The following is a 25,021-nucleotide window of genomic DNA, read 5'->3' on the forward strand; positions in this document are numbered from 1 at the left end:
AGACCGGTGACCGGTGACTGGTGAAAGTCCCCTTTCTGTCAGCGTGAAGAAGTTTAGCTACACATTTAATCCCTGACGTATTTGAATATAAGAAAAAGAAGGGCACTTCTTCGTTTTTCTACATGATAAATAAATGATGCTGTGGTAAATGAAAGAAATGTGTCAGCATTCAATTTAATTCAATTCAATGAAACTTTATTGATCCCGAAGGTTGGCCCCGAAGGAAATTGATTGATTCAAATTGTAAAAACTAAATATTTAAATATACAGAAAAAGAGAAAGTATCAGTTAATTCGTAGAATATATCTGATTGTTTTAGTGTAGACCCAGGGTAAGAAAACAATAAACAAAACAGGAAATTTTCTGTCATTTAGTTATTTATCTGTTAATTAATTACTTTGGTGTAGTATGAATGACCATAATCGAAGGTCTTTATGAGTAGGAGAAGCTTCAAAATCTATTCAAATGCAATTACAAGTTTAAAAAAAAAGTTTATGCCCTCCTTCTTATTTTCCAAAGCTCTGCAGTGGGCTGGATTGGCGTCTTTGCCAGGCAGATTCTGGCCCTCGGGTCTTATGTTTGACACCACTGTTCTAGCCAAGTCTGTGGTTTGACAAACACTGTTTTAATTGTGTGTCTGGAAGACATTAAACTGCTGACGTGCCCACAGATCTCACTCTTCTCATAGCAGTGGATATTCTACGTCACTGCAGAGGTCACCTCTTTACTAGGGATTTCTTGGAGTCAGAGGATGAAAACAGCTCACAGGAAACAAAATAGAGCCAAATGTACAAGAGAGCTGGTTTAGTACAATAGCAAAAGACCTATCATGCTTCATGAGCTTCTTATTCATTCTTCAGCGAACTATCCTCACAGTGTAGAGAGCCTGGGCTTAGGTTGTGGGAAAACATTTAAAACTGGCATGCAGAAACGATCAAAAGCATCAGTTCTCTTATCACGCTTCCTCACTGCCAGGTGCAGCTCTAGAGAGTGGCAGTGCAGCTTCCTCCCACCGTTTCACAGGTAGATGGCAGGAGAGAGGACAGGAAGCCTCTGTGACATATATATGCAAGATGCCACCAACAGGTAGAGATGCTGCGCCCGATCAAGAAATAGTCTGCCACATTACCATAAAAAGGCAAAGTCATCTAACTCTTGGCAGGAAGTAAATAAACAGACCTTACTCTCATTTCACATTTCACACACTAAAATGCCACATCTTCCCCTTTTAAGACTGAAACTGTGGCCTAATGACCAAATTATCGTGCCCATAATTATCCTCTCAGGGATCAGTGTATACAGAAGTCTTGTTTCACAGTTTGAGCATTTTCTGATAAATGAGGAAAACTAATGACCTTTGAACTGTTACAGGTGCTTTCACTGAAACACCTATAGTGCTGTGCAAAAGTCTTGACCCACCATCATTTCTTCATATTGGAAAATGGAAATATGTGCAGCAGTTAATTAAGACATGCACAAGCATACATACAAATACAATATGTAAGGCAAAAACACAATTCTAAAGAGCTTGAAAGTCAATATTTGGTGTGACCACCTTTATTATGCAACATAGAAGCTCTCATAGGCAAGGTTTCTTGTCATTTCTTCCAGCGACTGCACTTCCTGAGATGACTGAAGAAGGTGCGCCTCCCCAAACCCATCCTTAACACCTTCTACAGAGGCACCATAGAGAGCATCCTAACCAGCTGCTTCACAGTCTGGTATGGAAACTGCCATGCATCGACCACAGAGCCCTCCACAGGTTTGTGGGGACCGCTGAGCACATTATTGGCAGCTCTCTAGTCTACAGGATATTTACACCTCACACTGCATTCGTAAAGCCACTAGCATCATGGCTGACATCACCCCTCCCTCCAACTGTTTATTCCTCTTCCATCCGGGAGATGACACTCCAGCATCAGGAGCTGGTCGGTGAGATTGTGCAATAGTTTTTTCCCCCCAAGCAGTCCGGCTCCTGAACACCATGCTGCCTCCTCCACACTGGACTCTCTTCTCCAGACACTTCTTGGACTACATAACACTCTCCTCTCACTTCCAATACTTGCACTACTCTGTATTGCACTGTTCCACTCTGTCTCTGTACTATTGCATTTATTGTATTTATTCTGTGTACTATTGTATATATTTATTCTCATTCTTTTCTATTTCTTATTCTATTTCTATTCAGGCACAATACTGTTGTACTTATTCTTAATTTATCTTATTTCTTTATAGTTGTATATATGTAATTTTTATTTTTATTTTTTCAGTTTGCACCTTTGATCCAGGAGGACGATATTTCGTCCCATTGTATACTTGAGTGTATATTGTTGGGTTGACAATAAAACTCTACTCTACTTGACTTTAAGCAGTCTTCAGGAATATTTCTCCAGACTTCTTGAAGCACATCCAAAGCTCTTCTTTGGTTTTTGGCTGCCTTTAGATGATCCCACACTGCTTCAATAATGTCGAGGTCCAGCTCTGGGGGGAGGCCTATCCATAAATTATAGACTTCCATTGTGTGTATTTCTATAATGGTATGCTTTTACTGCATGCTTGGGATCATTCTCATGCTGAAAAAATTAATCTGTTGCAAATCTAATGCTTTCCAGATGGTATTGCACGGTGGCTCATAAATGCACAATAACTTTCTGTGTTCATAATTCTACCAATTTTGACAAAATCCCCAACACTACATGACAAGGCATCCACCTTGTTTTACAGATGGTTACAGACATTCACTGCTGTCAGCTCTCTCGACTTTCTTGGTATATATTGAGAACAGATTTGATTCATCTCACTATAAGACCTGTGGCTACTGATTTTTTTAGCCCAGTTCTTGTGTAATTTGGCATACCTCAGCCCTGCTTGACTTCCATAAGAACAGCTTCTTGACAGTCACCCTTCCACTGAGACCGTTTCTGATGAGGCTTCAGTGAACAGTAGATGGATCAATTGAAGGGTCATGAATCCCTGAGGTCCTGTGTCAGTTCTTGATGACATGACTCCCAGATGTTTTTCATACTCAGTTGTCTGCAAGCCATGCTGAGATAACCTATGTTTTTTTGGCTAACACTTTTTTGGTTTTTTTTCTTTTAACACTTTTTTGTTAGAAGAAGTGTTAGTCGCTTCTAGCTACTTCTCCCAAGATAACGCAGTCTGCGTTATCTTGGGCATTTTTTATAGATTCGGCAGAAGAAATGGAAACACATTATGTTTTGGGCTCCAGCTCCCATGCATGGAGTGATGGTGTGTTCTTGTGACAGGCTGCTAGTAACAGGGTGCCTAAAGATACAATCTAATATTGTTTTCTAGCTAAATTGTGTGTGTCGCGAAATCAATCAATGCAGAGCAGTGAAACAAACCACAGAGGCCCCAGAAAAGTGCAATCAAACGATGAGTTTATTAACACACAGGAGAGAAAACATCAGCATATGTCTTCTGACAAAAATACATGTTGAGAACACTTTTAAAGCAGTGAGGTATCCGCCCCTCCATGGCGTAAAAATAGGTTAAAGACGTTAGTTAAAGTAAATGGTACATCTTAGATGGCTATAAACAGACCTAGAACTTCTCATTTCTATAACACCTTCCAAACAAGGCAATAACTTCAAGCCTTCAGGGTCTCTGAGGGCTGGTTGTTGACTCCGGTCATCTGTTACCAAGTAGACTAAAATGCAGTTAGAAGCTAAATGAGTTAAGGCCTCAGGCCTGGCACATTTCTAGATTATATGTGTATTGTAAGCATGTATTGCAGTTATCCTTCTATGCTCTAGTCTTTAACACAATAGATTGTGAAGACATCGCGCTTCACAAAGCTTAAGACCCTCTGTAGACTAAGCAACAACTCTGAATGAGCACAAATACTATGCAATGTGTATGAAATACTTCTGGCCGTACCTGTAATAAAAGTTAACATAATGGAAGGATCCTTAAATGAACATCTTCAATAAACAACTTTAATGCAATATCAATACTGTGAGAAATATTATTAAATGGAATAATGCTGTAAAGAATGTTATTAATGCAATTATATTGATGCAGGTTATATGGCAGCAATAAAAGAATTTCTGTATCTCCACGTGTGTTATATAAACACAGTACTGGATAAGTTAGGTGAACAGCATGGTTTAGGTACCTTTTTATGCTTGAATGATGGGTTAGTGTTAATTGACTTAGCAAACAAACAAAAAATACTAATCTGAAATGATAAGGTGCAAGAGTGGGTCTGAAAATGAATTTAAAAAAGCAGCCAATGTCCAAAGGAAAAAATGTAAATGCCTTCTGAAAGACTGGAAAACTACTGCTCAAGATTTCTTTTAAAAAATTACTGGCTGCTTGGAAGTAAAATGTTTTCTTGTTTTGTTTTTTTAAATAAAGGCTGGCTTAAGACTTTTTTTATTTTAGAATTTGAAGTCTTCTTGGATACAATTTCCTTCCATCTAACGTAAATAAATGTCATTCACAACTGAAAATATCTGCTGTTCAGTATCTGAGCAGCAGATGGCGCACTTGCACATGAGTGCCACACTGACCGTCTCAAGGTCACTGCAGCAGGCTCTCACCATCACGCTCTGATCTGTCATGGGTGCTGCATTCCCTCCACTGCGCAGCTGCATGAACCCACGTCGTGAAATGACGAGGAGTCACAGCACAGACGTGTGGGGGAAACCCGGTACTCACTCATTCATGCCGTGATTCATTACTGCAGTCTTGATATTGATAACTAGTGCAGCCAATCTTTTAAATGTATACTGTGGATATCCAAGTTTACACCTTCTAACTCAGTGCCAGGACTAATAAAATCTTCAAAAAATTCTATATAGTTAAGTAAGAAGACTTTCAGCCCTGATGGTGAATTACCATTTCTATTCTGAGGTGCCTGCTGCAGTCTCTGTAACCCGCACGATGGCTCACTGTGGACTGGGTCTTGTGTAAAATGCATGCGCCCCAAATTTGCCATTCATTTATGAAATCCTTGTGGGGGAAAAGTCGTTGCCAGGAAATGTGACCGTAAGTGACGTGTCCAGCAGCGAAACACCCCACCGGAGATCCCTGCCTGCTTTTCTGCACGTACTCATCTCTGCGTCATCTTTCCGCATTGCAACCGACTCTTTCATTCTCGCAAAAAATAAAAAATAAAAAATAAAAAATAAATTTCCCAATAGACATCTCTATTAGAAACGCACACTTTATCGTTGACTGTCTACATGCTGATTTTATTAAGGTGATGCTGAGGTTTTAAAACAAATCCGCATCCTCTTCATTTTCAAGGTCTGCCTCCTGACGGTGGTGAACGTGCGTCGCCTCTCGCAACCGTCTGCACTCGTGAGTGAGCTCCAGCCAATGGCGTTGCGCCGTTTCTCAGTTTCTTCCTGATTCCATTCGCTTATCATCCAACCCGAAGCGTCACGAGCGCCTTCTCTGCCTGCCCGCACCAGAGAGAGACAGCTTCGTCCTTGCTCACAGTTAGGCCGGAAAGGTAACTCATTTCAATCTCTTTTGGCTTTTTATTCATACTTTTAAGTCATTATGATGATGTTCGTGATTTAAAGGGCCTATTCTAATGACAGCGTTTATTAATATAAAGTTTTTTAGTTTTCATATCATAGTCTAAAGAGTGCTCTTCATCCTTGATATCCTCGAAGTCTTGTCCTTGTGTTAGCTTACACTTCGGGCGCTTATTTCTCATTTATACGCCCACTCATTAAACCCCATTGATGGGTCGGTGGCTCACAGGCTGGAGCAGTTTGTAGCCCACTGTCTATTTTTAAACCACTGCCGTCAGCCGGCGAGATGTCTGTCCATTTAGAGCTGCAGTGTGTGGAGGAACAGGGCGTCATGTTGCAAGCCCAGCTTCCTGCAGCCTGTGTTTGCTGTTTGTTATTAAAGAATCACTTTTAGGGCTGTTTTTGCCTGATAACCTCAAACGTGCGCCACTTCAAGCATTCTACGCTGGCTGAGGCTGTGGGTAAGCTACCAGTTGCTTGCATCAGACTGGAGGTGTGTCCACCGAGTAAAGGAAAATTACCGTGTGTAGCAGGATTACACGACCTTTAATGTCTCATTTTTCCCCTTCAAGTCAATTTGAGTCATTTCTGTAGCCTCGTAGTATTTTTATGAATCACTCACTCGGTAGGTTATAAGATTACTGATGCAGCTTTAAAAGTTTTTTTCAGGTTTCAGACTAGTGTATATGTAGGAGGCTTGCAACACACATCAAGTTTCAATCCTTAATTATTCATTTTTCTCCAGGTGCCATTATACTCTCATCTTACATGTTCGCTCCCGGAGTTTGCAATGACCGTGCACCAAAAACAGCAAGATTACCAAATATTAGCTATTCACGTGGCATCCACTGCTTATTATATTGCAGAATTTTTGGTAGCTACAAATATGATGATTAGTTATTTGCTCCAAGAAGGCTAAAATGTATGAAGTCATATCAAATATACTTTCTATATGACTAGCTGTCAAGAACCCAAAGGGTATTTAGCCTGCATGAGGATGGATGATAATTGATGGATTATCCAGTTGATAGCATTTTGTGTAACTCGAGAAATATTAACCTTTGAAGAAAAAAAAAACTAACATGCTGGTAAAACACAGGAAATCTTACCAGCGACATGCCTATTTAAAATGGCATAAATCTTTAATTTGGTTAGTCAAAAGGTCCCCAGAAGTTATATAAATGATTTTATGTACCTAAAGATTTTTTGTAGGTGCATGCAATTGTGCTTCATCACTGTCACCTCTGGTAAATTTCCACACAGATCTCTGGGGACAGAGGATTTTCCATTGTTTCTGCACTCTGACACAGTTTTCCAGGCTGAACTCGGGAGTTCATTCAGGCACTCAGTATGTGCAGATGTGCAAGGCAATAAATAATTGGAATTGGGCCACGTTGGATAAAACCAATGTAAATCAATAGTGCTGCAGGCATCATGGGCAAACAGTCTCTCTTAAAACCTTCTCTGACCTCTGCTCCTGAAATTTCACGAGATAATGAAAGGCTCCATGAGATTAGACCACATCTCGTGCCTGTAATATCATTGCAGTGAAAGCAAAAGAAACAAAAAGAAGTCAAATAGGTTTTCTGCTAGGTCACTCTCTTATTGTCACGTACAGGGATTTTTTTTTTTTTTTGCAAACATTTTGCAATGCTGTTTTATAGTCTGATGTAATAAGTAAACTAAAGGAACCCATACAGATTTTCCTCACTGCAGTAGCCACGCCTGTCTGCTATTACCTCTGCCCTCGCAGCCAGTACACATCAGTTTAGGTGGTCTGCACAGCCATATACTTAATTAGAGAACCATCGAGAAGATTTATTGCTGTTTTCTCTGAAATCCATCTTCAGATTATTTACTTGTTATTGTGAGTGTGTCGCCGTGTATCCCAAGTTTATTGCCACCTCTCTACTCAACGCTTTAATTCGTAAGTAGAAGCTCTAAAGGGGCCCGTCTGCTTGACCTGTGAAGGAGTCCTACACTAATCCCTCTTACATTTGTTTCTTCTGCAGATCCAGAATCATGTCTATCCTGAAGATCCACGCTCGTGAGATTTTTGACTCCCGTGGCAACCCCACTGTGGAAGTTGATCTTTACACTAAGAAAGGTACTGTATGGATAAACTACATGCTTTCTTGGACTCGTTTTATATGAATTAAAGGCTTAAGAAGAGAAAGGTTCTTTTATACCTTGCAGCTTGTAAAACCTGATCTTCTAGTCAGTGGTGGCACGGCTCACAACCTAACGTGCATCTACAGTTAAATGCAAGACATTGTGAAGCCTTTGGCTGTGAACCACATGCAAACAGCTGCACTTGTCATGTCTATATTATAGTATGAGTACTGACTCATAGGCTATGCTGGAAAAAGTAAGCAAAACGTTTTCCTAACAACTGTTCCAAGTAAGGAAAGGAGACTGAGTGGGGCTTGTAGTGGTGCCCCCACCTTATGAATAAAGATGTACAAAATCTCTACAACCTGCTAAAAACCACATCTGACGATTGCAAAAGCATACCTGCATGTTTCACAACCCTTCTGGCACAATGTTCTGTTGGCACATAAGACAGCAGTTGAACTTTTGGGCAAAAATATCACGTTAGGAGTTAAAGAACGATGAACACCCAATACAAAATCCTTATTCCAGCTTTAAAGCATGGTGGAGGGGGCCTCACAGTCTAGGCCGGCTTTGTAGCCTCTTGATGGACCACATTTTATGAGTAATCCTTTCAGGAAGTCTGGTGACGTAAAAGGGGGACTCATAAACCCACTTTCAAATGCATGTGTTTAACAGGTAAATTGAAATCGTGTATAACCTGCACATGAAATTATTGTCTGCTAACGTGTGTATTTAGGCAGTCAGACCAGCAACTTGGTAACCTACACTGTTGCCGTCTTCAGAGTGGCCCTCGCTGGATCAGATCAGATGATGGATGTGTGAAAATAGCTCCTGTAAAGTCACACTGCCTCTGCAGCGCTCTGTTACTGTAATGGTTCCTGTTTGGAAGCAGTTGTAGCTCATACAGTAGGTGCTTCTGGCAAACCAGCGAGTTGAGTTGAATCTTCATTTTATGTAAAGTACAGGTGTCAGGGAAATTAAATCTACAGTTCACGTCCCTCTCCTTATTGTGTACCAGTTAAGATAATTAAGCTGTTGACCATAAAGCATCCAAACGCTGCACTGTTCCACACGTATGCTGGAGGTTGAGATCAATTTTATTTTAACTAACTAAAGGGCCTGGCAAGGGTTTGAAGTTTTTTTTTGGCAAGCTATTCTGTTATAAGAGCTCAAATAAAGGAACAGCTCAACCCAGTGAAATGTCCTGAGAATTTTAACGAAGCAACCTGAATGGTCATTGACACGGAAATGTGTGAAGCCGGCTACGCTGCCTTGAATGCACTGGTTTGAATAGATTGTCTGCCCTCTTCTGCTGCCCTTCTGTCTCTTCATTAGTTTTGGATGGTTGCTACGTGCTCCAGTTTACTGTAAATAGCACCCTTATTCTTCTTGGGCCCTTTTAAGTCCACCAGACTTGTTTTGACATCATTAACTGCACAGACCAAAGCGAGCGTGCTGCACCCAGAGTATGTCGGTCATAGTAACCGAGATGTGTTTTTGCACTGTTATGTAACCAGCTTCACAGTCATATTAGATAACCCACTATGCTTGTTGCCCATCATGCCATCTGTGTGATGGGCTGTTGGCACAAAAAAAAAGGAATTCACTTTTACTGTAGGTACTTGAAGATTTGCTGATTCATTGCTTTTCTCTACGGCTCTCCTTTTTATTGTGTTCAGCCAGAAAGCTGTTAATAATGTGACCTGGATATTTGGCAGCATTCCCCAAAAGCATCCAGGTGATGTCTTGATGCAGATGATTCGTTAAGCTTGAACTCACTGCCTTGACAGTGGCTGTGTCCTCTTGTGCTAAGCCCTAAATCCCCTCAGACTCACACCATCATTGCCGCTTCACTGAGCAAGCTGAATAGATTTTTTTTGCTCTGCTCCAATTTCCAATCACTTGGGTGAATCTGAAATGGCTATCCTCTTATATATGGGTGTGGCTTGCTATCATCCCACAGATGCACTGCACATGCTCAGTTGGCCATCTGGCTTTGCCTGTTACATCACAGATTTTGCAGCACAGCCGTTACAACTTCCTCCCAACATGGTTTATTTCATTTTGGAGCAGGAGACGCCTTTAGCTGATACTCACTGCTGTCCCTTGTGTACCAAGTAGCCCCTCCTCTGCACTTGTTGTCCTAACAAACATGTTCCTCTTTGTGAAGACAGCATGTAGAAAGCACAAACCCAAAGTCAGGAAGTATGGTATAATGGTGAAATCAGATTTCAACATATGTCAAAGTCCAGGCAATCTTTTGTTGAATATCTGTGACGTGAAATAGCACTTAAAAGTAACAAATGTGAAATGTCCTCTGTGTCTCCAAGGTCTCTTCAGGGCTGCAGTTCCCAGCGGTGCCTCCACAGGCATCTATGAGGCTCTGGAGCTCCGTGACAATGATAAAACACGCTACATGGGCAAAGGTAAGACATCTCTATTTATTTTACAATCTTTTGTGCCATTTCCACTTTACATTCTGCTCTCTCGCTCCTCATCTTTTACTACTTCATTTCTGATTCCTACATCTCTCTCCCTCCTGTTAGGAGTCAAAAGAGCAGTTAAATATATAAATGATTTTTTGGCCCCTGCATTATGTAACCAGGTAAATAAAGTGTGGAGTAACGGAGTGACTCTTTACATATTGCCGTGCACAGCAGCATGAAAAATGAGTTTGGCTTTTGGAAACTAACCTCGTCGGGCACAAGCAGATGATCACAGATCTAAGAATAAAGGGAAAAAAATAAAAGAGCAAAATAATCACTGGGTAAATTACATTTTACCACTAATTGCTCACTCACACACTGTCTCATACAATTGGATGCTCTGTGGTCATCTGTCTCGCCTACTCTGCATGGTCTTCTTCTGTCTGAGTCAGTCATGGTCTGCTTGTTCCTTGCAGGTGTCTCAAAAGCAGTTGACCATATCAATAAAACTATTGCACCTGCACTGGTTAGCAAGGTAGGACCATTTATTGTTTGACTAATATAACTGTGTTCTAGTGTCAAATGAATTGTGTTAAGAAGTTAGAAATGCAGCAGTAAATGAAAACACAAAAGTGTGTTATTGGTAGCAGTAACTGGGAAATGCATAACTGTATGCACTGAACAGTTTGTTGTGACTGAATTCTACATTAACCTCATGATATACCCAAAGCATCTATAAACCCGTCTATACTAGCAGAACTTCAGTAAAATAACTGACATGGTTTGATTACTCTAACATCTTTGTAGTGTGATCTAATGAACTATTGATTTAGAAATAAACCAGTTTAAGTTCAGCCTCTTTCCCCACCCAGTCCAATTAAACCTGTCATGTTGTGTTTAATCCAGGATGTGAACGTTCTGGAGCAGGAGAAGATCGACAAGCTGATGCTGGACATGGATGGCACTGAAAACAAGTGTAAGATACCAGTGTACTTTACAATATTTTGTGAGGACACATGTATAAATAAAAATATTTAAAGATATTTTTGGTAAATATTGGGCAGTGCATAGGACCATTTAAACAGTATTTCTGCTCCAGTGATGGTTATTTGTTTGTAACCTCCTGAAAGTTTTCAGTATGGAATTGCATATATTGTGTTTGGAGATTTTAATTAAACAGTGTCTAAACCTCAAAAATCCAAAAATGCTCTCCACAAACAATGGAGAACATCACAAGCTATGTCTTGACAGTATATATTATATTGTGAATTATTTGTGTTTACTATCCTGCAGCTAAGTTTGGTGCTAATGCCATCCTGGGCGTCTCCCTGGCTGTGTGCAAGGCTGGTGCTGCAGAGAAGGGCGTTCCCCTCTACCGCCACATTGCTGACCTGGCTGGCAATCCTGAAGTCATTCTCCCAGTTCCTGTGAGCGTCATAGCACAATTATCCAAGGCCTTTTACACTTTATTGATCAATAGGCCTCATAGACCATTAATATCTAATTCAAAGGGTCATTGTATTCATCCATGATTGCATTAGGCTAAAAGCTGGTCCTCTCTGCTTCCTTTCAGGCTTTCAATGTCATCAATGGTGGCTCCCATGCAGGCAACAAGCTGGCTATGCAGGAGTTCATGATCCTGCCCGTTGGTGCTAGCAGCTTCAAGGAGGCCATGCGTATTGGTGCTGAGGTCTACCACAACCTGAAGAATGTCATCAAGGAAAAGTACGGAAAGGATGCCACCAATGTAGGAGATGAGGGTGGCTTCGCCCCCAACATCCTTGAGAACAAAGAAGGTTAGAGAAGTAATCAGCTATAACAGTTATTTCACACAGAGTAAATGGTTATCTTTGCAAACATTTAGAGTCAAAAGTTGTTACTGTACACCTTGAATATTCCTAAAGGGTGTGTCTTGAAAGCATTGAATTCTTAGAGCTTCCAGGAAAGTATCTCCACTTATGTCACTGCTGAAGTTGACATACGGTTTCTAAATTAAGGTCTCAACTCAGTACTGCTAGCATGAGCCTCCAGTGTCAGGTCAATGTGCTGATATGGCAGCTGTCCTAGTTGTGCAGAGCTTTCAGTGGTGACTCATTTTTCAGAATGAAAACTTTGATTTAATTGTCGACAAATGCAGTCACCCTTTTATTGTATGTTGTTTTATCAGCTCTGGAGCTGCTGAAACATGCCATCGCTAAGGCCGGCTACTCCGATAAGATCGTCATTGGCATGGATGTAGCTGCTTCTGAGTTCTACAAGGGCGGCAAGTATGATCTGGACTTCAAGTCTCCCGATGACCCTAACCGCTACATCTCCTCCGACAAGCTGGCTGACCTATACAGGAGCTTCGTCAAAGATTACCCCGGTGAGTTTTAAGTAGATACTTTTTTGTCGTTGTTTGTTTTGTTTTGTTTTATTCAGTGAGTACTGCTCCATGACATTTGAATCCTCATCAGATCATAATGCCCTGTTGCAACTCTATCCATAGTTGTTGCACATGAATGATGTATAGATATGCTCTGCATGTCTATGCAGAGAATCATACATGCCATGCATCTGCAAAATGCATTGTACACTGTCGTCAAAAGCGGAGCAGTTACAAACTTGTTTCTGATGCCACCAAGTGGCCAACAAAGAGAATAACCAATTTAAGGTTTTAGGTTTCTGTATTTAAAAAAACCCTGTCAGATTAGCCTTTTATTGACTGAATCATTAATTCCTATCCTAACAGTGGTGTCCATTGAGGACCCTTTTGACCAGGATGACTGGGAGGCATGGACCAAATTCACAGCCAGTACCAGCATCCAGGTTGTGGGTGACGATCTCACCGTTACCAACCCCAAACGCATCTCCAAGGCTGTGTCTGACAAAGCCTGCAACTGCCTGCTGCTTAAAGTCAACCAGATCGGCTCCGTCACAGAGTCTCTGCAGGCGTGAGTGTCCACAGCACTGCAACACAATCCCACTCATTTACATAAAAGTATTAGTTGGCTTATTGGGTCTTCTCTTTTAGCTGCAAGATGGCCCAGAGCAATGGCTGGGGTGTGATGGTCAGCCACCGCTCTGGAGAGACAGAGGACACCTTCATCGCTGACCTTGTGGTTGGTCTCTGCACTGGACAGGTAAAACTATATCTTGTTGTTTCAAAGCTGACTTTACACTTAGTCAGGTAGTTGCTTGCATGTTACAGACTTGCTCTTATGTGTCTTTATTCCTTCCCAGATCAAGACGGGTGCACCTTGCCGATCTGAGCGTTTGGCCAAGTACAACCAGCTCCTCAGGTGAGTCCCTTCTAAAAACATGCACATTACCGTTGTTGTTTTACAGTTACATGGAAGTCCACTTTAACCAACCATGATCACTGTCTTTTAGGATTGAAGAGGAGCTTGGCGACAAGGCCCGTTTTGCTGGCCAGAACTTCAGACACCCCATCTGAGCTGGTCTTCCTCCTTGGGCCTCTGTGTGTTCATTGCTCATATATAATCCTCACACATACAGTATACGCCACACTAGGTTGCCTACCCTGTTAAAGAGAAGATGGAGAGAAACACCACTGACATCTAAGGTCTAAGTCTGTGGCGTAGGGAGGGGACAGCACGTCCCAGTGAAGTCACAGTTCAGCTCATCTTCAATCTCTGCTTTAGTTCCTGAATAGTGTTGGTCCTTGTGTTTTTGTCTGTGTAACTGTGTGAGAGATTTTTGTTCAGCTTTTCGTGAGTTGTAGTGAATTAGGTCCTCTACTGAGTAAATGAGCTACTGTAACATTAGTGAGGCTCTGCTCTAAGCATTGGTAAGACTGTTGTATGTGCAATGTATCGCATCTGACGAGGTCTTGTGTTGATGTACACGTCTGCAGAAACGTGTAATAAATAATATAGTTTGAAAAGTTATTCTGAAGTTTTAATTTTGTTTCACTTAAATGCTTTATTATGAAATTATTAACACACACTAAATGCACAATGGCAAGAAAACTCCCTGAAACAGTTGTGAAATTGTTGCCACTTATGCTTACTGCATCTCATAATGATGGTCACTGTAACAGTTCATTAATAATTCATAACTTTCCTTCAAAGAAAGTCAGAGCATCTACAGTAAACGGCTTGTGCTCCATAACTGCTCCTACCTATGTGGCGTAATCTGAAAGCCACCAAGAAGGCGAAATATGAGCCCAGAGCTGTAGGGCGCCATTTGTTGGCCCCTGGGTAAAAGAATCCAGAAGCTCGAAGCAGCCTCTTTCTCTACTGAGCCTTGCCAAGATAAATGAGACTCTTTTCACCAGGGGTATGGTACCGCAGGGGATTGCCAGCTGGGTTTGTGCCACACCAATTTACTTTGTGTGAGCCCTTTCTGAACCTGCTTCCATTGTTTAGGTGTCACCAAGGAGATGTATTACAAATCACTGATACAAAGACGCTACCTGTCACACATTGCAGACTCTGTCAGCTGAACCACTTGGCAAGAATTGCGTAAGTTTAATCATTCTCACACTTAACCTTAAATAAATGTTTTTCACACAAAGTTAATCCTCTAAGAAAGTAAATGTGGGAGACTGTAAAGTGATATTACAGCGTGAATTATACCCAATGTTTTCCTTTTAGACCTGCTCCCTCTAGTGTTCAGATGAAACGGTGCACCTTTCTGAAAAAGGTAGAGTCTTGGCACTCAATTAAATTCAAACGTGAGCACATGAAAAGTTGAAAAATTAAACAGTGTTAAGCCAATTAAACAAAATGGCTCCGTGTTAATTCCAATTTCAAAATAAATCAACTTAGTAATTTTCATTCAAACGACAATAACCCCTAATAAATTAAAGTTTTGTAGCATCACATTTATTTAGGAAAGAAAAAACTGTTTTATATTCTAAAAGCAAAACTCATATTTGTTCTGAGAAAAAATAAACAAACTTGTGGCTTCAGATGTAGCTGAATTTAACAGTAAAACTAATGAGCATTAAATGCACAGGACGCATAACTGTTAACTCTACCCGACATGAATTAAACTAAACTAAATAAATAATTCCAGTTCTCCAAATACATAATGTGCAGGTGTGGAGTGGACAGCAGCCCAGTGGAGGCAATTATATGGGATTAAACTGTGTTAATTTTGTGATCATCTCACTTGAAGAGTTATATGTCTCTTTTTTTTTTTTTTTACCTTTAATGTACTCTAGAATTAGTGTTGCATATGATCACATTTTCTATTCTATTCTAGTCTAGTCTAGTCCAGTCCAATCTAAAACATAATGACAAAAAATATATATATCCTAGTGCAGCTTTTCTATAAATGCATATAGTTAATCTGCTATTATTCTAAAGTCCTTACTGTATGTTATAGGGTCTAACGAGATATTCTATTCTGTTGTATTCCATAGTTCTTACCCTAAATTCAATTATTACAAGATGTGTTCTACTCTACTCTGTATCATAGCCTCTACTGCTTATTAAAGTGTCAGCAGCAGTATAATATTCTATTCTATTCTATGCTAAAAAATTATTATAATAAAAACTTCTTATAGTGCAGCTATTCAATAACTACAAATATTTACTCTGTTATTATTCCACAGCTCTTTCTGTATATTTAAGTGTTGAAAGAGGTATTCTATTCTATTTTGTCCTCTTGTATTGTAATCCACAGTTTCACTGTTAATATTCTACTGTACTCTACTCTAATAATAATAAAACAATTCTAGTAAAAATTTCTCCTATTCTATAAATGTATATAGTTACTCTGTTATGATTAAAGTGTCTAAAGAGCTATTCTATTCTATAATTGTAATACGAACGTCTTCTACTGATGCTATTCTATGAATATCTCCAGTTACTTTTTTATTTCTTTCACAATTTCCTTTGTAACAACAAAATAGTAATCTTTTTATTCTATTCTATTCTATTCTTAAGCAGTTTTATCGTTTTTTCCATATTGCTGCTATTGAATTTTGTTATTATTCTACATTTTTCCTTCATGAATAAAAACAGAATCTAATGTAACCATTCTATAAAAGTATATAGCTACTTTGTATACTTTCTTATTGTTTCACAATTTCACTGGCAATAACGAAACATAAAAGTAGAGTATTTTCCAGTATCCAGACCATTCTGTACTATTCTATTCTATTGCGAAACCTTACTATTGTTGCTTAAGTGAGATGTTTAAAAACACTATAACAGTGACAGACAAACATTGTATTCTATTTTCTATTCTATTCTATTTTATTTTGTGTATTTACACTAGGTTTATATCTATACAATACACAAAAAAGTCATTATTATATATATTATATTTTATTCTTATGCAGCATAGTATCAAGCTGTTTATCAGTTCAAGCAAAAAGTATGTGCAAATAAATGGTCTGTCAGCATTTTGTACTGATATAGTAACTGCCAAATTGTAGTCTTCCATTTCTGTCTTTATTTACAATATGCTTTATAATGTAACACTTAAATTATTTAACCGTAAATTAATTTGTCCCCATTTGAATTCTATCCTAATTTTCTGAGCTAAAGGATGAAGATGGACCAAGTGTTGCTACAGAATAGACATCCAGAGGACTCCCAGTGTCGCTGGATGTTTCCAGTTTTGGCCAGTGGGTGACGATATTTTACCGGTTGAACTTTGAGAACCCCCCAACTGTTCTCACCCCAAGATGAAGAAGGATGCTGTCATGCTGAGTGCCTCTCACATACACTAGTCTGAGCATCCCGGCAACGATTACTCTCTTTATTCTGAAGTCCATCATTTATGACAGCGTTATACCAAACGTGGTTCTCTCGGTTATAGCTATATAACAAACGATATACAGGTGGCACTGCAGCTGTTGTACTACTCTCTGTAGTGGCGACACTTGGCTAACTAACGTTGGCTAATTGCCCCTGCTGCTGTTGCTGCTGCTGCTGCTGCTATTGTTTGTTGTTGCAGTCTCTCATCAAACAAATCACAGATGTTGTAGATCAAGCTCTTTAAGGTAAGTGCTGTGAGCTGCAATCAGCAGTCTTTTTGCATTTGATGTTCATCAGCAAACGAGGGAGAAATGACACAAATTAACGGAAGAGTATGTAAACGTTGGACTGTTAACGTACATCATCGCTTGGTAGCTATTTGGCTAATTTGCTTATTAGCATTAGCTAGCTAGTTAGCTGATAGACTTGGTTGCCCCTTGCTGTTGGTGTTGCTGGTTACTATGAACTAACATTAGCGGCTAGCGCCAGTGACTAGCACTGATTGGGAATGCCAGCTAGGAGCAGAGTAATGTCTGGATACAAACAGCTCGTTGGCACCGGTTATTACAGAGCCCGTCCAGTACACACAACACGACTTTAATTTATTAAACACTTTGTGGTATGACAGCACAGATAACATCGCAGTACCCCATAGCTTGCTTTTCCCTGTTTTGAAATACCCAGTGTGCTATGTCTTTTCCAGGGAATAGTCTTAGCCATTCAGCTATTGTCACTAGCCCTTGGAAACGTTAGCCAGCGAAGCTAACTAGCTGTCTTTTGTGTGTTTTGACTTGTGCTCAATTGTTGTTATCTAGATCGCAGTTCGTGGTTATTTAGGAGTGTGGTCTGGCCTGGTTTTAAACACCGGATGAGAGCACATTCGTGCTGCTGTGAGAAAATGAAAGATGTAATCTACACTGAAGATATTTGTCAACAAATACAACAGCCAGAAGTGGGTTTAAGACTTCACTTTCTCCTGAGAAAGTTGAAAGCATTTAAGAGACTACATCAGGTGAAGGTTTCTTGGTGTTTGGAGAGGTCATACTTTTTGTTTTTTATCAGGGGGCATTTTGTTTTTTGCAGCGTTAAGCCAAAGTTTGCAATTGCAAGTTTGAAAATAGTAAACAAACGAGTAGTGTTTGGCCACAAATATGTTGCACAATTCCTCCTTGAAAGGCAAGAGTTTCCAAATATTATGCAGTCCATGCACATTTTACTACCTCTAACTTTAAAAGAGAAGAACCAGCAGGAAAGTGTGTTTTTATTTTTATTGAGTGCTTGTGACTCATACTTGACTCTTTTACCTCACTGACTACACAGCCCTGAACAATTGAGGGCTTCACAATGCACGAAGAGAGCGCACTATAGTAAATGATCAAAGGAGTGTGAAAATTTCGTTTGCTCTGTAAATGCTACGCTATTTTCAGTCCACTGAAAGAGTCTAAATGAATTTAAGGACAAAACCTACGTTTCCTCACTTGTCAGAGTGGCACAGTGTTAGGCTGGGCATAGGGAAATCATCAATAAATGATCTGATATCCTGATAGCGATGCACTGTAAAACACACCCAGCACCACGTTAAGTTTAATGGTTTTACAAAGCTTGGTCTGGATAGGTTTTGTTACTTTGCTGCCACCACATCTATCCAGTCATTGCAGCTTGTTCAAGTCTCCTGATAGTGACGTGACACTGAACATAGAGGTCAGACAAACTTTGTGTGTTTGTTATAAACAGAGAATTTAGCAATAAAGCAATCTCAGATACAGCTATGTTGCCAGAAATGATTTGTGTCTATAGAGCATTACTTAAAGACTGAAGATTATTGTTGGTCATGTCTTTAGGAAAAAGGGGGAAAAAACTGGGATTTTGCTAATCCTTACATCTTGCATATTCCCATCTGATGTTTTGTTGGCTTTTCCTGCTGCCAGTAGCTTAGTGGTTTGTGATTTTCTTTAACTACCACTTAGCCTGTAAACTTGCTAGGCTAGGGTACAGAGGTCTGCCATTAGAGGCTATATGTTGATTACTACTTCAGCGCCGCTTTGGCTGAAAAGCACCTTAATGTTTGGTTTATGGTTTTTCTAAAACAATATGTTTTAGGTCCGGCCAAGAGAACAATTCAGAGTAGCAGAAGGCAGAAGATTTGTGCTGTTCCTTTTTTGATTCTTTCTGTCATGTTACTCGCAGAGCTGCTAAGTGGTCAGGGTGTTTTATAGTGTTTCAATTTGAGTGGGATCTCAGGAGCAGCAGTGGGTAAAATTACTTGGAGTCACCTATCCAATGACACACCCCGTCCATCGAATGTTAATCTAGCTGTGTGGCTGTAGTAGCAGCAGCAGCAGTGCCAGCAGAGTAATGATAAGAGAAGTGTAATAACCCTGCTATTTTCCTTTAATGACTAATACGCGTTTGAGTAATGGCAGCTTCCTGCAAATAATGTGTGGCAAAGGCCAGGCAATGCTGAGGAAAAGCCCGTTTCACTGTGCTCTGACGCCTCTTTTGTTGGATGATCTTTCAATACACATGCGCTGCAATTCAGTGTTTACATGCCGTGCTCAAACGGCATCTCGCTGTTGTCCTCTACTTTGTCGTATCTTCGTGAATCCCCATAAAGAAGGATTCTCCAAGTCTTGTCTCACAGCCACTTTATTGTCAGTGCTGGAGGTTTGTTTCTGCCGTGCTTGACGCCATTTGAAGCTGTCCATATGTGGCTATCGTGTATTTCACATTCAGAAAGGTTGGGGTTGTGTTTCAAAGAGGGGTGATTAGGCTGATTTATTGTTTTGTTCGAGGCCGTTCTGCTCAAGGGTTTCATATACAGTATTTGATTATGCTGGCGAGAGAGGTTGGTAAGCAGCGAAATGTCTTCTTTTAAAGAGCCGGCACAGGAAATGATGTGTAATCAAGCATCTACATGACATTTGTAATCAAGCAAGTGCATTGCCTTGTATTTATATTCTAATGACTGTGCACACTTGAAGCAGCATTAAGAGGATGCAGTGGACAAAGAAGGCAAGTGGATAAACTGATTTAGCTTTTTACTTTTACAGTGCTTGATATCAGTTTCTTTGCAAGATATCTGGTTGTTACATAGAAAATTAATGCTCTGAACAAAGGAGCAATGTTTGCTCAAAGACCGCTTGATGGGCCATTCAAGTGCTGTATATTCATTAAAAATAACAATCTGTCAGCACTTACTGACAGCACGCGCAACAAGCCAAGCTCTCTTTATTGTTCTCCGAAGATGTTTTTCAGTTCCCGTGCCAAGAGCTGGGTAATTGGCTGTAGCAAAGCCTTGCATGTGTTGTTTTAAGATATTGGACTGACACGCACAGGGCACACTGGCAGAAATGAGGCAAGCACACTCCCCTTTCCTCCTCCTCCTCTTGTTCTTCTTCCTCCTCCTGGCTTCTGCCAGCAAGTCAGAGGAGGCAAGATGCAGGATGTTGTTTTGTGTTCCCTGACAGCTTCCCTTCACCTCTCATAAGAGGAGATCCAAGCACGCCGCATCATATCTCATCTTTGTTTGATTCAGGCCTCTGCAGCTCCACAATTGTGCCAAGGAGATGGTATCAGCAAGCGCTGCTCGTGTTAACAATCGTGAGCTGTCTTGCTACATACTGCTGGTGGTATTTGATGTGATCAAATCTGCTTTCTGCACAAGCTCAGCCGTGGCGAAGTTGGTCTCACTTCATCTTTACAAACGCTGTGTGTTTCTTATTGGGCTGGGTTTGCGTTGACTCACATCTTAATTAATCAAATATATTTTGTCTGGTGTTATTGCTAAGCATCTCAAGATATGAAAGAAACTTTTCTACATATTTCATCGAGCAACTGTCAGTGCACTTTGTGCTTAATGTGCACAAGTGGTTGGACAGTGGAATTTGTAGAAATCGACTGGAAAAGGAGGCTTTAGTAGTATATGGGAGTTTTACGCATTTGCTGGTTTCCTGTGCGCGCGCCTTACTAATTACCATTTAAAACGCAACATGTAGGGACAGGCCTAGTTTGTCACTTTATTGGCATGACCTATTAATAGCACTTCATGCAAAAAAAAGAAGTGTGAATTAAAAAGGAAAGTTAAAAAAAATAATAGTCAGCCATTTGCCATCACAGTAAAGGAGGAAAATGAAATGGTGTAGGATCAGCTGGCTGGCCCCTGAGGAGAAGGAGAGGGGGGGGGGGGGGGGGTGATGATGATGATGAGGAGGAGGAGTACTTTGCTGCTGTGTGTGTCAGTGCTGATTAGGTAAGAGATTGCCTCATGTAATGACACGGCATGGCGCTAGTGGTGCAGAAACACAAACAATGCATACCAGTGTTTTTTACTGCGCACACCCCCTGCAGCCGCCTGCCTGAAGATGTTTATATAGACATATACACTCTAACCAGAATATTTCAACATCTTAGACAGAACCCCCCCCCACTCCCCGCTCCCTTTCCAGCGACACGCACATTTATTGCATCCGGGAGCCGATAGCCCTCTTTTCTTTTGTAGCACAGATGAAAGATGGGGGTGATTAAAGCAAAGGGGGCACAATGGAGCCTGTGCGGTTTCTCGATCAGTATATGCTGTTAGTATTGACAGCATTTATTTAGGCCTACATAACCCGCCAGTTTTATCTGTTTCTATCAGTTTAAACCTAAAGCAAAACGGAGCATGTCATAATTTCCTCCTGCTTGTGACGGTTAAGGTTTCTGTAGATGTGTTGGACCTATTATTATATACACAAGTGTGTACAGGGTTTTGATTCATTAGCTTGGTTATTAATAAATCTGCTTCAGGCTTAGATTCAGCATGATGTATCTTTTGATAAAATGATATGAAAGCATAAAGCAAAAAAATAAAACCAGACAAAAAACTGATTATGGTAAATGGCCACTACGTGATACTTTCAGGGAGCCACTTTGATTAGCTAGTCTAAGTGATGCAGTTGGTTTAATTGATTGTTTTATAGAGAGATGTGTCAATAACAGCTGTCTGCTGTCCAGACAAACATGCTTTTGTCATTAATTAAAAGTGGCCGTAATGGCTCGTTATGCTGTGTTTTTCTGCACAACACTGGGTATGCAGGACATTGATTTTCAACAGTGTGGATGAGACAAATTGCACATAGATCTTTTTATAATGTGCTGGCTGTGCCGCTCTGCCTCTGTGACTAACACAGATATCGCACTGATGTTGCGGCTAGGGCTGCCACAAACGATTATTTTGATAGTCGACTAGTCACCGATTATTTATGCGATTAGTCGACTAATCAGATCATCATCCACTGGACGTAAAACTACAGCTTATTGCACCAGCAGCATCTGCTCTTATATAACTATCATTAGCTTACAGCTTTAAGCTTTTAAGGTGCTAACTAAAAATAAAGACAAGATGATAGTTTATTCAATTTTAATGAAAATTGCAGATTGTTTCGGTGAAGTTTAATAAACTCCTTGCTATCTAAAATATAACAGGACAACGGAGTATATTCTCCAGCATCTCACACTTCTGATAATCAGCTGTCTGCTTGACGTTTATTCAGCTGTGTAAAAACTATAACTTTAATCTCAGACAAACCGATTTACTCAGGAACAAATAAAATACAAAAAAAAAAAAAAGCCAAACAATAACATTTTTAATTTATCTAAGTGACTCATATATATTTAACCTGAGTAGCGAAAGACGGCGGTGGGTTTGAAAACAATTTGCCGGGAGTCCGGTGTTCTCACCGCGCTAGTGACCTAGCCCCCGGCTAGCTATCGAGCTAGTGGGTAACAGACGTCTCCGAAAACGTCGGAGCGCTTTTGAAAATATGTGGTGTCCTGATAAACTGAGCCGATATTTGAGGTTTACACAGCTACATTCTCGCCTGAAAATATGTTAAACGTTTATTTTGTGACCCAGAAAGAATAATAAGAGTAATATTAAAACTAACTAGCTGCCGCCATTGTTGGAAACTGAGCTGGGCCGCGCTATGAATTCTGGGACACAGCTGCTTCTTCTTCTTCTTCTTCTTCTTCGGGGTTTAACGGCAGCTGGCATCCTTGTACATACAGTGCTGCCATCTTCTGTTTCAGTCCGTTATTACACTCTTAAATCCTGCTACTTATTCCTGCGTCTTTTGGGATCTTACAAAGCTTCAAACGACGCGTCGACTATTAAATCAGTCGTCGACGATTTTGATAGTCGACGTAATCGTGACTAGTCGACAAATCGTGGCAGCCCTAGTTGCGGCTACGGCTGCACACGAGGCACAGTTTGCAGGGCTGGAAAGCCTGTGAGTGATGTTTTAATGGAGACGGTCACGCAAGTCAGCGGTGATCTCAGGGTTCACACTGCCATAAGGAAACGACCCGGGTGACATTGTGGCTCTCCGCTCTCCTGTACACAAGATGCCTCGGGTAAACTGTGTCCTTGCTTGCCCTTGCAGGTTAGGAACACCTATTGAGCCTGCCGAGCCTTCAGTTTAGACACTGGGACTTTGAGCTGGATCGACTGGGTTTAAAGATGGACATCTTGTCTCTGTACCCCAGTTCCAGCAGCCGGCACAGAGAAAATGAGTTCTGAGGATTGGGTTTAGATTTGCCACTGTAGCACTTCCACTCTGATACACTCTAGCTACCATCAGGGGAAGGTTGTCAGAGAGAGCGGGAGCGAGAGGGAGAGAGAAAACAGCGAAGCACAGCAGTGCTATCTAATAGATCAATTTGTAATAAATCTGTTGCCTCAAGCTGTTGTTGTTCGCTTCAACTCAGTAAAAGGTGTCTGCGTTTCTCAGGCAAGAAAATGCTTGTCAGGCTGGGCATACAGAGCTATCAGTGAATAAGACGCGCCTAAAGCACAGTAAATCATTTTCTCTGTGCTCAGTTTACATAGGTCGAACACACGGCTCTTATCAGCGCATTCCATTGGCCAAAAAAGGAGGGTTATGACCAATCAATAGGGCTGAGCGCTGAAATCAGGAAGTAACGCTCCCCTCACATTAAATTTCCCCCCATTATCCAATATGAACCATTAATCATGATGAAGGAGCTATCGATTAGGCTATGAGCCAAGGTTGGTCAATTTATTTGCCAAAAGTCATTGAGTCGGGGCAAGGATGTGTCGACGAAGTGCCGATTTACAAAAACCAAGCGACAGAATTAAAACGACCCCATTATTATGACAACAGTTTGATCTTTAGGGTAACAAAAGAGCAGGCCTCTATAAAAACCACATGGGACCTCTCCGGCTCCTCCTCCACTAGCAGCCATATGGACCGTACTAATTGTGTTTTACGCCAACCATTTTCACCGATCCATCGGGGACTTGTGGAAGTGCTGTAGCTATAATGTCACCAGCAGTGGGCTGGCTCATGAAAGAAACATTAGCAAGCAAGATGAGAAGACAGGAAGGCAATGCACTGCAAGTGTACACAATTATTGATTTTATTCAAATGGAATCTGTGCTTTTCTGTTCAGAATCCGATGTCTTTTTAATAATGATTTCTATTATAGCTTTCCCTAGATGGAGCTTTTGTTTGAGAGAGGCATTCAGTTTAGTCTCACACTTGCACCTTGTCAGAAGGTGAAATCTAATATCTAGGCATGTTGCCAGTGTGTAAAGATATAGCTTTAAAAAGGAGACTTGTAATCCCTTGTATTATCCAGTTTACACCATAAATATGTTTTATCCAGTGATGTGATAGATTTGTTTGTTTTTTTGCACAGGGGTGGGGGGTCGGGGGTTGTGCTGAGCACTAACAGATCATCTTTCACTCATTTTTGTTTTATGGCTACACAAATGCTTAGGTTGAAGTATTTCCTTTGCCCTTCAGGCCAGGGAGTGGTTATAAAGCGTTTAGAGTGCCAAGTGTGACTGAGGCAAATCTGTGTGTGTTTTAACGTGTCTGTGGCATGCAATCATGAAAAGGGCACATCTATGGAAATTAGATCCCGTGAAAGAGGGGAGGAGCTTTGGAGCGGTGAAGGTGGGGAGGAGGGAGGGGGGAAAAAAACCACACTCTCGTTTCATTGTGTCCCCTCTAACAGTTTTCTTGTAATTATTGAAATTGATGTTTGCTGTGGAGCTGTAAATCTGCAAGATCTCCTGTTAATAAAGCGGCAGAGGCAGCCGAGCCGTTAGGCTGGGAAATAAAAGGTAATCAAGCCTCCAACATCCTGTCCCTCGCCCCAAAATGAAGCAGCAGAAATCCTAATTAACTGAGAGGATGAGGAGCTCTTACTACACTGCTTGGCTAGTCGATGCCAGAGCTCTGTGCTATAC

At 40.8% G+C, this 25,021-nt stretch overlaps 2 protein-coding genes across 7 annotated transcripts in view; both read left to right on the plus strand.

Annotated features, from left to right (window-relative positions):
* The first annotated feature begins 5,344 nt into the window (after positions 1 to 5,344).
* eno1a (enolase 1a, (alpha)) lies at positions 5,345 to 13,941 on the plus strand. 3 transcript variants are annotated; one of them, XM_086276481.1, is made up of 12 exons: positions 5,345 to 5,482; positions 7,523 to 7,617; positions 9,956 to 10,051; positions 10,172 to 10,230; positions 10,958 to 11,027; positions 11,345 to 11,478; positions 11,625 to 11,847; positions 12,219 to 12,416; positions 12,783 to 12,984; positions 13,065 to 13,173; positions 13,274 to 13,332; positions 13,424 to 13,941. In XM_086276481.1, exons 2-12 carry the CDS (start codon positions 7,533 to 7,535, stop codon positions 13,485 to 13,487), a joined length of 1,299 nt encoding a protein of 432 aa, XP_086132607.1. In that variant the 5' UTR covers positions 5,345 to 5,482; positions 7,523 to 7,532; the 3' UTR covers positions 13,488 to 13,941. The 3 variants fall into 3 exon arrangements, with proteins under 3 accessions (XP_086132607.1, XP_086132605.1, XP_086132606.1); XM_086276479.1 differs by lacking the exon at positions 10,172 to 10,230 and adding an exon at positions 10,528 to 10,586; XM_086276480.1 differs by lacking the exons at positions 5,345 to 5,482; positions 10,172 to 10,230 and adding exons at positions 7,295 to 7,437; positions 10,528 to 10,586.
* Positions 13,942 to 16,559: 2,618 nt separating this feature from the next.
* The window catches only part of rerea (arginine-glutamic acid dipeptide (RE) repeats a), a 133,653-nt gene continuing 125,191 nt past the window's right edge, over positions 16,560 to 25,021 (plus strand). For 3 of the 4 annotated variants that reach the window (XM_086278324.1, XM_086278321.1, XM_086278325.1), the window contains exon 1: positions 16,561 to 17,012. The gene's annotated coding sequence lies outside the window, so the exon portion shown is untranslated. Of the gene's footprint in view, positions 17,013 to 25,021 lie in introns of all 4 variants that reach the window. The other variant, XM_086278326.1, reaches the window with a different exon arrangement.

Source organism: Aulonocara sp. 'chitande type north' Nkhata Bay, linkage group LG20, assembly GCF_057382095.1.
Source record: "Aulonocara sp. 'chitande type north' Nkhata Bay isolate Kocher_YH1m ecotype deep benthic linkage group LG20, A_spYH_male_GT1.1, whole genome shotgun sequence".
In the NCBI taxonomy this organism is placed as follows: domain Eukaryota; kingdom Metazoa; phylum Chordata; class Actinopteri; order Cichliformes; family Cichlidae; genus Aulonocara; species Aulonocara sp. 'chitande type north' Nkhata Bay.